Source organism: Heterocephalus glaber, unplaced genomic scaffold (assembly GCF_053883595.1).
Source record: "Heterocephalus glaber isolate CG9 unplaced genomic scaffold, H.glaber_assembly_v1.0 deba00001461, whole genome shotgun sequence".
NCBI lineage: Eukaryota > Metazoa > Chordata > Mammalia > Rodentia > Bathyergidae > Heterocephalus > Heterocephalus glaber.
The window spans coordinates 4,072,451-4,086,059 of record NW_028258308.1 but is presented as its reverse complement, the minus strand read 5'-3'; the positions used below and the strand labels follow the sequence as shown (position 1 = coordinate 4,086,059).

The window sequence follows — 13,609 nt, the reverse complement described above, 5'->3', positions numbered from 1 at the left end:
TTTTCTCTGTATTCCCTGCTCTATCCCCAGCACTTGTCACACTAACAATAAATAATTGAGAAATGAGAAAATTAGTTGTATATAACATGCATAATGTGATCTAGTAGCTTTTTAAATCTTCATGCAAATATAAAAATCCCCTGTATATTGATTAAATTCTTTTTTATAGTTGGTGGCTAAAGGAGTAAAGAGTTCTGATGTTTTTCCACCTTTGGAACAGCATGAAACAGGTGGCTCCCCATCAAAGCAACAGATGAGAGCTGTTATTTCTGTGACATCAGCTTTGAAAGAAGTTGGTATGGTAGGTGCCCTAACATTTAGAAGTCTTCAGAGTTACAGGTTATTTAAAATAAATTCAACAAAATTGCATTAATTTCTAATGTTTCCTTTGGGGTTTTTTGGTACCCGGGATCGAACTTGGGACCCTGCGCTTGTGAGAAAGGCAGTGGAACCACTGAGCTAAATCCTCGGCCCTCCTATGATTTTTACCAGGGAAAAAAACTACTTCTCAGTATTTGTTGAGCTTACTCAGAATCTGAGCCTTTCTGCTCAGATTTTATATCCAGGACTACATGATAGATAGTTATAAATCAGCCATCTATTTCTGAGAGTTCCACATCTCCAGAGTAAAAAATATTTAAAAGAAGAAAAGTAATATTGTTGCTGATGTGCACTATGTGCTTAGGCCAACATGATCACATCTGTACTGAACGTAGACTTTTGTTCTTGTCATTATTCCCCAAATATTATAGTATAACCACTTTTTTACATTGTATTAAGTGTTATAAGTAACCTAGGGATTACTTGCAGTCAGTACATAGAAGATGTGCATAGATTATATGTAAATAATATGCCATTTTATATAAGGGACTTGAGCATCTGGATTTTGGTCTCTGCAGGGGTGGGGATGTTCTGAAACTCATCCTTCCCATATACTTAGAGGAGACTATATTAAAATGACTCTTTTCTACCTTAAAAGAATATTAAATGAATAAAATATATAGAAAAGTGCACTGAAAATAAAGCAACAAAAATTTTTATACTACAGCCCGCATCATTAATAAATCTTTACATTTTAAAATATTTCTTGCCAGGCCTGTTGGTGCATGTCTGTAATCCCAGCACTGTGGGAAACTGAGGCAGGAGGATTACAAGTTCAAGCCCAGCCTGAGCAACTTAGTGAGACCCTGAATCAAAAAATAAAAAAGGCTCAGACGGGATTTAACGCAGTGGTTCCGCTGCCTGCCTCACAAGCGCAAGGTCTTGAGTTTGATCCCTGGTACCAAAAAAAATAAAATTAAATTTAGAACTAGAAAAGGCTAGAGGTAGCTCAGTGTGAAGACCCTGGGTTCAGTTCCCAGTACATCCTCTCCTAAAAAATTCTTTGGTACTTAAATAACTAACACTTGGACTTGAGTCTAACACATTACCATTTACTTGAAATTTTGTGACATAGTGAATGGGAGGGGATTCAGTGTAATTACACTTAATTCGTCAACTACTGCTTCCTACTTTTAATCTCTGTATGCCATATGAGTTGTAAAACAGACAGTCATGGACAAGTGAAAAGTTTAAACTTAGAAGTATCATGTCAGGTATCTGAAGTGTGTTACTGGTAAGAGTTCTGAGGTTGAAACAGATGGGCTTATCATTTGGAATTTCTGCTTAGAATTCAAAACAAATAAAGGAAAATAGTGTATTGAATCACATAATACATTAACTCCCCTTTCTCCTTCTCTGTTGATCAGTGTCATTGCCTTTTATTTGTTCAATTTCATTTTTCATAGACAACAGAAGGTATCAATTGGTTCACTAGTCTTTTACAGCCTGTGTTTATTCTGAAAATAAGACCTAGTACGAAAATATGTTTCTTGATCACTCCCCAGTACCTCGTATAACAAACTATTGTTGTTCAAGAAGATTTTGTCTCTTTTTCTTTCTCATGATGACTTCGATGTGCTACATTGTTCACTTTACTGTGTGGTTTCCTTCCTGATACCCAGTCTTACATCTCAAGTAGCTGTTCATCTCTCTGATTGTAGCGACTGATAATTCCTGGCCACTTTACTGGGTAAAATGTTCCTTGTCTCATTTACATGTATTATTTTAAAACTGACCACTATACTTTTTTTTCAAATATTAAAAAACTTGAGGTTATCCATGTAACTAAGTTTTTCCTTACTGTATTACATGGATACACATTGCCTATTTACAGCTTTGAATATTAGTTATTTTAAGTCTTGAAGATATCTTTGGTTTTCATAGTTTTTATAACAACTGATTTCTCCTTTTCAAATATTTTAAAATTCTAGGTGGTCTAGATCACTTTTACACTAATAAGAAAGCAAAATATATATATTGTTAAAGAAACAAATGATACAGAACTCATTCTTGTTATCATCTTTACCTAGGGAAGAAAGCCAGTCCTCAATTGTGTGATACTGTGGTATTAAATGTTTAATACTATGGCTTAATGAGAAAAAAATATATACATATAAAGACAGTTTCAAAATAACACAGCCTATCTTGGACTATTTTATCCATTAGAACTTTTCCTGGCTCTAACAAAGTAAATGAATTAATTTTTTAATTTCTCCCATTGACTTTAAATTTCCAAAACTTAAGTCCCAAAGAGGAGGAGGATATAGTTAAACATGTGAGCAATATTCCAAATATATGAAAAATAATTGAAATTTGGCCCTTATGTATATTGTCTATTAATAATATTTAAATGTTTATCATTAATACTAATGAAGGAAGCTTTGTTAACAATTTACAAGAACAAAAATGTTCACAATAAGCAATTTGACATACAAACAAAAATGCTAGCGTTTTTAAGGTAAACTTTTAGTATATGTGCTGCCAAAGCAAGGACAAAGGTAGACTTAAAATAACATAATTTCTTTTTCTGTAACTATCTGTATTTTAGGACAAAAGTTTAATTGATTCCCAGGAAACTTCAGAAGAAATGCAAAAAACCAACAGTGCTACTTCAGTAAGTTCAATTTTCAAAGTTTCTCTGTCAGTCATTATATCATGTAGATATTAAAATATAGCATAACTGTTTCAGAGTAAGCGAGAAATACTACGTAGGTTAAATGAAAACCTTAAAGCTCAAGAAGTTGAAAAAGGAAAGCAGCGTCACTCTGATACTTGTGAGATAATTGTTTGTGAAGATGCCAAAGAAAATGACAAGGAAAAACCAGTTTTATCTGATCGAAAGAAGTGGGAGATAGGAGGTCAACTTGTAATTCCCCTGGATGAGTTAACACTGGATACGTCCTTCTTGGCAACTGAAAGTATGTATAAACATGTAAATGTCTTATTGTGTTTTAACATACATGTAAACTGTAGGCCAACCCTCTGAAGGAACTAACACAAGGATTGAGAGAGATGGAAAGAATTCGATTTTAATATTTTTTTCTCTTAGAAGAGAAGCACTACCTTGTCTTAGTAACATGTGAAAAATGTAGGAAATGATTCAGTCTTAAGAGTAGCAAAGATTTTTATATAGAATTGTATAGTGTAAGAGAGAATTAATGATTACATATTTAAATTTTATTAAATATATTAAGTAATTGTATTACTTTAACCCTTTATGCCATGTTATACTAATCTGTTACTAGGAATAATTCTTATTCTATTTTTATACTGCGAGTGAATCCAGTGCCTCACACATGCTGAGTAAGTGGACTACCACTGAGCTACACACCCACATCACTTATTTGTTTATTTACTCATTCATTCATTCATTTAATTTAATTTATTGAGACAATTTTCAGTAAATTGCCCACCTTGGCCTTGAATTTCTAATCTTCCTGCTTCAGCTTCTTGAGTAGCTAGGATTATAAGCATGCCCCTCAATGCACAGTGGGGAATGATTCTTTTTTTTTTTTGGTACTGGGGATCGAACTCGGGTCTTTGAGCCTGCGCAGCAGGCGGTGAAACCACTGAGCTAAATCCCCGGCCCCAGGAATGATTCTTAATGAGAACCAGAGAATGAACTTTGATAGAATCTGAAAAAGGTCCCTTAAGCACTTTGCTGAGGTATTGAGAAAATACAACTTAATGATTCATCTACCCAGCAATAATTCCTGAGTACCCATTATTTTCTTACATTGTCCTGTGCACCAGGGTTACAGCAATCAACAAAATAGAAACATATGTACTCTTCTGGAGCTTAAACAAGGGCAAGTCTGACCATGAACAGGTTTAATTTTAAGTAATTTTTTGATGAAATATTTTTGTTGAATTCTTTCTTGCGCTTGAGAAAAACCTAAGTCTTGATAACATTTATTTTGCTTATTTATTTGGCAGTTTTTTATTATCTACTCTATGCTACCTATTTTAACGAGTAGTTGTATGATAATGGTTAAGACATAGTCCTCCTCTTGAGGATAGGATCTAGTGGAAAGGATGGCAAGAGGCTATGGTAAGAATACTGTCTTAGTTACTTTCTAGTGTCTAGGACAAAATACTGGACTTCCACAACTTAAAGAAGGAGAGATTTATTTCGGTTCATGGTTCAGTCCATAGTTGGCCAGCTCCAAGGTAGAAAAGACATAGTGGAAGCATCTGACAGAAAAACAGCTCATGTTATGGTGGCCGGGAAACAGAGAAGGAAGGAACCTGCGAGGGAGATACACTCTTCCAGGTCACACCCTAGTGATCCACCTCCCAGCAGCAGTCAGCTGTATCACCCCCATGATTCAGTCACCTTACAAAAGCCCTTCCTATGAGTGCAGGAGACCTTGGAGGGATGTTCTTGCTCTAAACCATAACAAATATATATGAGGGCATAAATCAGTCTCAGAAAACCAAGGAAGTAATTTCTGGAAAATGTGATGCGCTGAGGGAAAGAAGTAGTTAGCTAATCCAAAGGCAAGCAGAGGTTTAGGGCAGAGAATCATCAAAACTCAGGAGTAAAGAGGACATGTGAAGCATGGGGAACTAGATATAAGTCAACATGGATCGCTAATGTTCAAAATTCATGACAATGACTGACAGCCACAGAGCCTTGGAAGGGCTAAGCAGAGCCAGATTATGAAAGGTCCTACATGTTAACTCTAACAAATAGTATAGATATACTCTGAGTGCTCAGGGGACACTTGAAAAGAAATGTTTTCTCTAAATGACCATATGATGAATAGTTTTGGCTTTGAAAGCCTTTTGGTATCTGTAACCCATTCTCAACTCTGACAGCTATAGAACAAAGCAACAGTAAGTATGACTATAGTTTCATTTCCAATAAAGTTTTATTTGTGAGCTGGGCATGCTGGTATGTGCGTGTTATCCCAGCACACTGGGAGGCTGAGGCAGCAAGATCACAAGTTTGCATCCAGCTAGGACAACTTAGTGGCTTAATGTGACCCTGTGATGCCTTCTTGGCTCATGGTTTCAGTGTCAGTTTGTTTTTCAAAGCTTGTTAGTGCTATTTGGATCTACTTAGCATGTGCACCCTGACTAATCTGAGACCTGGGTAGTAGTCTGTTAGTTCAGTTTCCAGAGTCCTTAATATGCTGAATAGATAGATACATTCGTGCATGTTTGGAGGGTTTGCAGAAGAAATCATAAACAGCCTTATGGGGTCACTTTCTTGGATGTTGTTCTCTTCTCTATCTCCTGGTATTTTCCAGCTCCCCGGGACACCTCTCTTTCATCATCTGGACAGAAAGCTGAGACTTAAGTTACTTGTCTCTGCTTGTACACTTGGAGCCATGTGGCCAGAAGTTAAGAACAGCAACAGGGGTTGGCTCTACCCTCTTGGTACCATACATAATCTGCCTAACAGGAAGGAAGCTTTCTCATCTGGTTTGGTCTCCTGTGGGTTCCCATTATCAGCTGCTCCTCTAACTGTCATGGGATTATACAGGACCAAGGAAAAGATAAGGAGTAAAGAGATTAAAGAAGAATGTTAGGAGATTTTGCATTCCATCTCTGTCTGTCTCTGTCTCTGTCTCTGTCTCTCTCTCTTTTAGTATATATGCTCCCGAGCCAAGCACTTTTCTTTCTCTAGAGAAAGGATCTTGCTAAGTTGCTAAGTTACCTAGGATGGGCTCAAACTTGCTATCTTTCTGCCTCAGCTTCCCATAATGATGGAGTCACAAATGTGCCCCACTACACCTGGTTTTTATAGCTATATTTAATGGGAGACGCAGGTCAATGTGTGTTTATTTCCTCTCAGTAGAAAGCAGAACTCTTACTTTTTAAACAGATTTAAATTTTCAAATGTCTTTTTGTGTTTATCCACTCAGTTACCATTTCTGGTACTTCCAATTTCTTTGTTTAGGCCTATGTTTCCATGTTACTGCCATGTAATATGTTACCTTAGACTGAATGACTTCTTTTAACATTTCTTGTAATACAAGTGATGGATTATTTACACTTTTATAAATTAAGTATTTCACCTTAATTTTTGAAAGATATTTTCTGTGGGAATAGAGTTCTAGGTTGGCAGTTTTGTCTTTCAATGCGCTAAAGATACAGCCTCACTCTTTTCTAATTTACACTGTTTCTAACAGAAATTTTGTCCTTATATTTGTTCTTTTCTGTTTTTAAGACATACTTTTCACTGGTTTTGAGCAATATGATTATGAAGTGCCTTGGTGTGGTTTTGTTTCCTTTTCTTGGGGTTCATTGAGTTTCTTTGATCTGTGAGTTTATAATTTTTGTCAGATTTGGAAATACAGGTATTATTTCTTAAAATATTTTTCTGTGCTTCCTACCCCTTCTCTTCTTTGAGGACTCCAATTTCACTTGTTGCCTTGTACCTCAGAGGTGCTCTTTTCACTTTTTATATGTTCTTTTTTTCTGTGTGTTCCATTCCAGATAGTTTGTATTTCTCTAGCTTCAATAGATGACAGTTTTTTTTTCTGCCACCTTGATCTATTAATCCCATTCATCATATTCCTCATTTTAGATCTTTTGGTTCCCATTCTCTCTAGAAGTTCAGTCTTGTTTTTGTATCTGCCTTATGTCTACTTAACTTTTGGATCATATGGCATACTGTACTAAAATCTTTATTAATGTCTTTGCCCTACTAAATGTAACATCTGTATCACTTCTGGTCCATTTTATTGATTTTTTTTCATTATGGGTCATATTCCTTTGTATGATTACAATTTATAGTTGAGTGCCAGACATTGTAAATTTTTAATATTCATGAGATGAGATTAGAGCCATGTTTAGACTAGCACTAATTCTTCCCTACTATAAGGACAAGATCCTTATGTCTTCTCTACCCATTACACCAGAAATTGCAACATTTTCCAGGGTGACTGGTGGGAATAGATGCTATTTTGTGTCTTGTATGTTTTCCCTGAAATCTTTTTAGTGTTCTTTTCCTACCTTAGGTAGCTTTCCTACACGTTCATTCTGATTACTACCCCGCTGATAAGGGCTACCCTCTGCGATCTCCGGAAATTTCTGTCTGCTTATCTTGGTCTCCCAAGAATCCCAGCTGTGTTCTCTGAACTCAGGAAGTCTGCTGAACTCTGCCATGGTTCTCCCTTTTTTACCTGCAGCTGAGGAACTCTCAAGGCAGTAATCTGGGGACAAACTTAGGAATCACCATTTGTTTATTTTCTCTCAGGGATCCATATCCTTTATTGCCTGTTATCTGATGTCTTGAAGCTGCTGATTTATATGTTTTTTCTAGCTTTGATTATTTACAGAGTAGTATATCTACAGTTAACCTATGCCATCTTAACAAGAAGACTAGTTTTTAGAGGATATTGCGCTAATCTACACAAAAGTTAATATAGCCTTAACTAAGTTACTGAAGGGTAATGAAAAAAAGAGAACATTTTTAAGAAATATTAGGAGGCAGACTTGTAGGGCTTCATGTGAAACTCTTTTCTAGGAGTTCATCAGAGGAAGAACTTTGAAAATAAAGATCAGGCAGCGTTAGGAAATTTAGGAGACTGGTTTGATTCATAAGGAAAAAGAGCACTTCAGGAAAAGAGATGACAAATTGAAGGCTAAAAATTTATACTGGATTTGTCACAGAAGAGGCATTGTGATCTTGGTAAAAGCAGGGTTTAAATTAGAGTGCTAGAGGCAGAAATAAAATCCAATTAAGGAGTTAATGGAAGGGGAGGAAGTAGAAAAGGAGACTTTAGAACCTTTTAAAGAAACTAAACTATGAAGGTGAAGAGAGGTAAGATGAGTTACTTAGTAGGGATGTACGGTCATTGTAACTTTATGAAAAAGAGACCTGAAATTATTTTATGCTAATTAGAAAGGGAAAGTATATTATGTCACTTGCTCATTTTCAAACCTGATTGATTTCCATTGTAATTAGAATAAAAGTCCTTTTCATGACCTATAAGGCTCTTCTCTCCCTTGGTTTGTGCCTTGCCTACTCTCTCTCTCCATTTCCTTTTACTTGTCTCACTGTTAACTAACTCACTCTTCAGCTCTTAAAATACACCAAGCTCTTTTTTCCCCCATAGTACTCTTCCTGCTTTACCAAGTGCTTTATGTAGCTGCTTATGTCCTTTTTCTGCCCCTGTTCTTCAGCTTTCATCCCATTTTTGAAAGTGCTCTTTGTAGAACTCTTCAAAAATGTACCTAAAAATAAAGAAATAGTCACCTATTTGTAATTCTACTTGCTCCCCTAGTGTAAAGCTCTTACTTTATGTTTGCAGCATTTGACATACTAGATCTTGTCCACCACACACACACCCTTGTCTGTCCTCTATTAATAGTAGATCTCTTTTATTATTTTTTAAATCATAGAATATTATTTACTGTCTTTAAAGAACTAACGAAGTACTGTGACTATTTTCCTCCTTTGTTTAGTGTCTCTCTTTTATGTTTCCTTTTAGAATATAAATTTTGGAATAAGCTTATTTGATTTGCATTGTATGTTTTGAGCCCTCTAACATGTAGCACAGCTTATATACATGAAAGGAGGTCAGTAAATAAATAAAAGGACAAACATTTCTTCTCTTGTGAGATCTCTGAAATGGGGGGCTAAATATGATTTAGAGCACCTCTGAGGCAAGACAGGGAAGGAAGAGCAGGAAAATACAAGTATGTTTTACAGGAGTTGAGAATAATCACTGCCTTATTTTATTACTAAAGTGGGAAGAACAGTCATGAGTAAATGAAAACCACAACAATTGGGTAATCAGTTATATTTGTTCCTTAGAAATAAAGCAGTAATTTCCCAGAATCTTGAATGATCGTATAGGACAATCTCAGATTAACATGAGGATCTATTTGATTCTAGTTTATATTTCCAGGACTTATTCATATATATTTTGTGTGTGGATATGTTTGTGTGTAGGTAATATAAATTACCTACTTTTCTCCAGTTATTTTGTATTATCCTGTATAATATTTGTATTACTTAGGTCATTTGTACTTTTCGGGACCCTATTTTTACTTGTATCTTAGAAATCTTTTCATATTACTACATAAAAATTTATTTTTCAAACCTATGTAATAGTCTATTGTTTTGCCATACATCATTTACTCTCATCATTTTATTATAAAAAATTTCAAATATATAGCAAAATTCTTAGAATTTCACAATGAATAGTATCACATAACTTCCATTTATGTTCTCTTTTTTTTCCCATTAACTTTATTGGTACATTTTAGGTATACAATACATTCATCATTGGGATCTTGTACCTTTACATGATGTATCTTGGTTCTTATTTTTTCCCCATTCCCCTGCTCTCCCTTCACTCCCTCCATACTCCCCTATTTACAAAGACTTTGTTTCATTTTTTTTATTTTCTCGTATTTTTTCTTTTCCCTTTTCTTTCCCCTTCCATTTATATTCTACCATTAACATTTTATTATGCTTATATTACCAGTATTATCCTTCTATCCATCATTCCATGCTATTTTTTAATACAGTTCAGATTAAATTGCAGGTATCATTACACTTCTCCCTGAAGATAATTATTAGAGTTCTACATTTGTTTAGAAGCTTTTCTTTTTTATTAGGTGTACACACACATCATAAATATACATTTTCTGAGTTTTAATAAATGCTTGGACTTATATACTCTCTCTACCAGAATATAGAACATTAATAGTACCCCAAAAGGTTCCATGTCTTTTTCCAGTCAGTCTTTGCCCCATGTCTCCAGAGGCAATTTTTTCCTCCATCGATTACCTTTCTTTGTTCCAGAATCTCATATAAAAAGACCCTAAAACGTCGTGCTCTTTGGTTCTGGTTTCTTTCACTCAGCATAATGACTTTTGAGATTAATCTGTATTCTAACTTACATTTCTTTTTAAATTTTTTTCCTTAAATTTTACTTTGATATTGATATAGTCATTTCCACTTTCTTTCAGGATAGTTGAGGTGGGTTTTTTGGGGGTATTTTTAGTACAGGGAATCAAACTCAGAACCTTGCACTTACGAGGCAGGTGCCAGAACCACTGAGCTAAATCCCCATCCCTGTTGAGTATTTTTTATGATTCCATTTTATCTCTGACTCATTAGCTCTAGTTCATCGTTCTTCTATTTGGTGTTTTCTTTAGAGGTCATAGTATATATCATTAACTTATCATCATAATCCACTTTCATGTGATTTATTATACTTCAAATATACGATCATTACAACAACATTCTTGGACTTATTCCCTCCCAGCCTTTGGGTTATTGTTTCAGCATTTTATTTTGTCATATCTCAACTTTAAAGATATTTAAATCCTATGAGAAAAGGTTTTTTATATTTCCTATGTACTCGTGTGTCCAGTGCTCTTTATGCTTTGTGTGGAGCAAATTTCCACCTGGCATCATTTTTCTTCTGCCTCTAAGGCTCCTTTTAAGAATTCTTGTAGTGCAGTCCTGCTGGTGATGAATTCTTTGTTTTCTGAACAGAAAGAAAAGGTTTATTTTGGTTTACATGGTGACCAATTCTTTTAGCTTTTATATCTCTGTAAAAGTTTTTGTTTTGCCTTCCTTTTGCAAATCTCGTTGATATACTCTCTTTTACTACTTTAATGACATCACTGTCCACATTACTTGTCACGGGAAATCTTCAGTAACGCTTATTCTTAGGTTTATTCCTCTGTGTATAATGTGTCTTATTATTCTCTAGCTGCTTTTCAGATTTTTCCCTGTAACCTTGGTGTTAGTGAATTTGATTGTGGTGTGCCTTGCTATCATTTTCGTCATGCTTCTTTTGCTTGGATTTTGTTTAGCTTCTTAGGTTTATGGATTTATAATTTTCAACAAATTTGAAAAATTCTACAAGTTCAGTATCAATTGTTAGTATTTTTTTATCTCCACTTATCATAACGAATCTTTTCTCTAGCTTGTTGAACATAAGGAATTCAAATATAGTAACAATTATAAATGTTCCTGTCTGTTATTCTAATCTTCACAATTATTGGGAGATTAGTTTTATTTGGTTGATTTTTTTTCCCCCACATTATTATGGGTTGCATTTTCCTGCTTCTGTGCATACTTATGTTCTTTGGGGAGGGCAAACATTGTGAATTTTAATTTGTGGATTCTCTGTATTTTTGTGTTTCTATAAATATTCTTGACGTTTGTTCTGGGATGTAATTTAGTTATTTGTGAATAGCTTGACCCATTTTTAGGTCTTGCCTTTAAACTCGGTTAAGTAGAACAGAGCAGTGTTTAGTCTACAGCTAATCTTTCCTCTTTACTGAGTCACCAGTTTTTCTGAATAATCTTCCTGATTCCTTGTGAATTATAACTATTTCTTTTCTGACTGATAGAAATAGAACTATTTCTGCCCCTTTGTAAGCTCCAAGTATTATTCTTGCTACTGCTTTCAGGTGGTCTTTTTTTCTGTTGACTACAGTAATCTCCTTACACATGATATACTGATGTAATGATCAGTACTCAGCTGAAGATTTGAAGTAGTCCGGTTTTCTTTAGTTATTTCTTTATATAGCTTTACCTCTTCAGCACTCTATCTTGCAAACATGAGCCACTTTGGCCTCCCTGAACTCCCAGTTCTGTTTCCTCAGTTTAGAGAGACCACTGACTTCCCCTAGGTTCTCTCCCTGCATTGAAAGAGTTGGACTTTATTTTTTCTTATGAATATGCAGATATTTTGTTTGTTAAAGAGATTTTACTTAGCCAGGCTCAGTGTGTAGACCTGTAATGCCAGCTACTCCAGAGGCTGAGGCAGAAGGATCACAAATTCAAGCCCAGCCCAGGCAAATTAGAGACTTTGTTTCAAAATAAAAATAAGAACGTAGCTCAGTGCAAAGGCCCTGGGATCAATCCCCAGTACCAGGGGAATAAAGTGTTTACTTCTCATTATATTGTTTTGACACCTTTGTCAAACATAAATGAATTTGTGTGTCTTTCTGGATTCTCTACTGTTTTTATCCTTTTAAAAATTACTTCCATATTTGCAATGTTGGTTATAAAAAACTCAATACAATATTACATGCTAATTTGCATGTCCTTATTTCATGAAACTGATACATTAGGCTGTATCAACTTGTATAGGTTGCCTTTGAAAATCCATATAACTGAAGCTAGTCATGATGGTACACACCTTACTCCCAGCTACTTAGGAGGATGAGATGGGAGGATCACTTTAGCTCCTAAATCCAAGACCAGCCTAAGCAAAATAGCAAGACCTCTGCATAAAAAAACAAACTATATTCTTTTTTTTTTTGGTACCGGGGATCAAACTCGGGTCTTTGGGCTTGCATAGCAGGCAGCGAAACCACTGAGCTAAATCCCTGGCCCAACAAACTATATTCTTATACCCCATTATATATTATATCCTGTATGTTACTGATAGATGTGTACATGCTTCATGTTCTACTGTTAAATTTCTTATAACTCAGATTTTAATAAATAATTTTCTATTTTATGCTTCACCAAATTTTATTGGAATGGTGTACCCAAAATTTTTATTACTGTTAAAGGGAAAAGTCAGTTACCTACTTAGAAAATATAAGACAAATTTTCGTGTGTGTGTATGTGTGTGTGTGTGTGTGTGTGTGTGTGTGTGACCCAGCACCATTGTTACATCCCCAGCTGTCTTAGTTAACTTTTTTCATTGCCAAGACAAAATATCTGACACCCAAAGTTAAAAGAGGAAAGGTTTATTTCAGCTCATTGTTTGCAGACATAGTGGCATAGTCCAAGGCAGAGAGGCATTGCAGAGGAGAAACAGTCCATAGTGTGGCAAGCAGAAGGCAGTGAGGAGAAAGGAGCAGCAGAAGCAGGGAGCCTGCCTTTCTGTGTTATCCCAGCTAGGCCATAAGCCTTTTGGGTGGTGCTACCTATATCCAGATTGGGGCTTCTGTCTTCAGGAAATCCATTCAACTTCACCCAGATTTATGCTAATTCTACTCAGTGGACTAATTTAGTTCCACACACCTTAATCCTGGTATCATGAAAAGCATCACCTATGAGTGCATGAGGCTTTAGGGGGATATCTAGATACAGCCATAACACCAGTCTTTTTTTTTTATTTTGAAACAGGGTCTCACTAAGTCACTAAATTGTGCATGCTGGACTCAATCTTATGATTCTCCTGCTTCAGCCTCCCAGAGTGCCACAACTGTAGGCTGTACCATCATGCTCAGATGTAAAATAAGACAAATTTTCTTAGAAATACCTTTTTCTACTTTTTAACTTAAT

At 35.4% G+C, this 13,609-nt stretch overlaps 1 protein-coding gene across 9 annotated transcripts in view; it reads left to right on the top strand.

The window, feature by feature from the left end:
* The window catches only part of Nek1 (NIMA related kinase 1), a 182,049-nt gene that overhangs the window by 118,988 nt on the left and 49,452 nt on the right, over positions 1–13,609 (top strand). For all 9 annotated transcript variants that reach the window (XM_021264929.2, XM_021264927.2, XM_087217007.1 and 6 more), the window contains 3 exons: positions 170–301; positions 2,930–2,995; positions 3,071–3,299. In XM_021264929.2, coding sequence (XP_021120588.2) covers positions 170–301; positions 2,930–2,995; positions 3,071–3,299 — 427 coding nt within the window. The remainder of the gene's footprint in view (positions 1–169; positions 302–2,929; positions 2,996–3,070; positions 3,300–13,609) is intronic.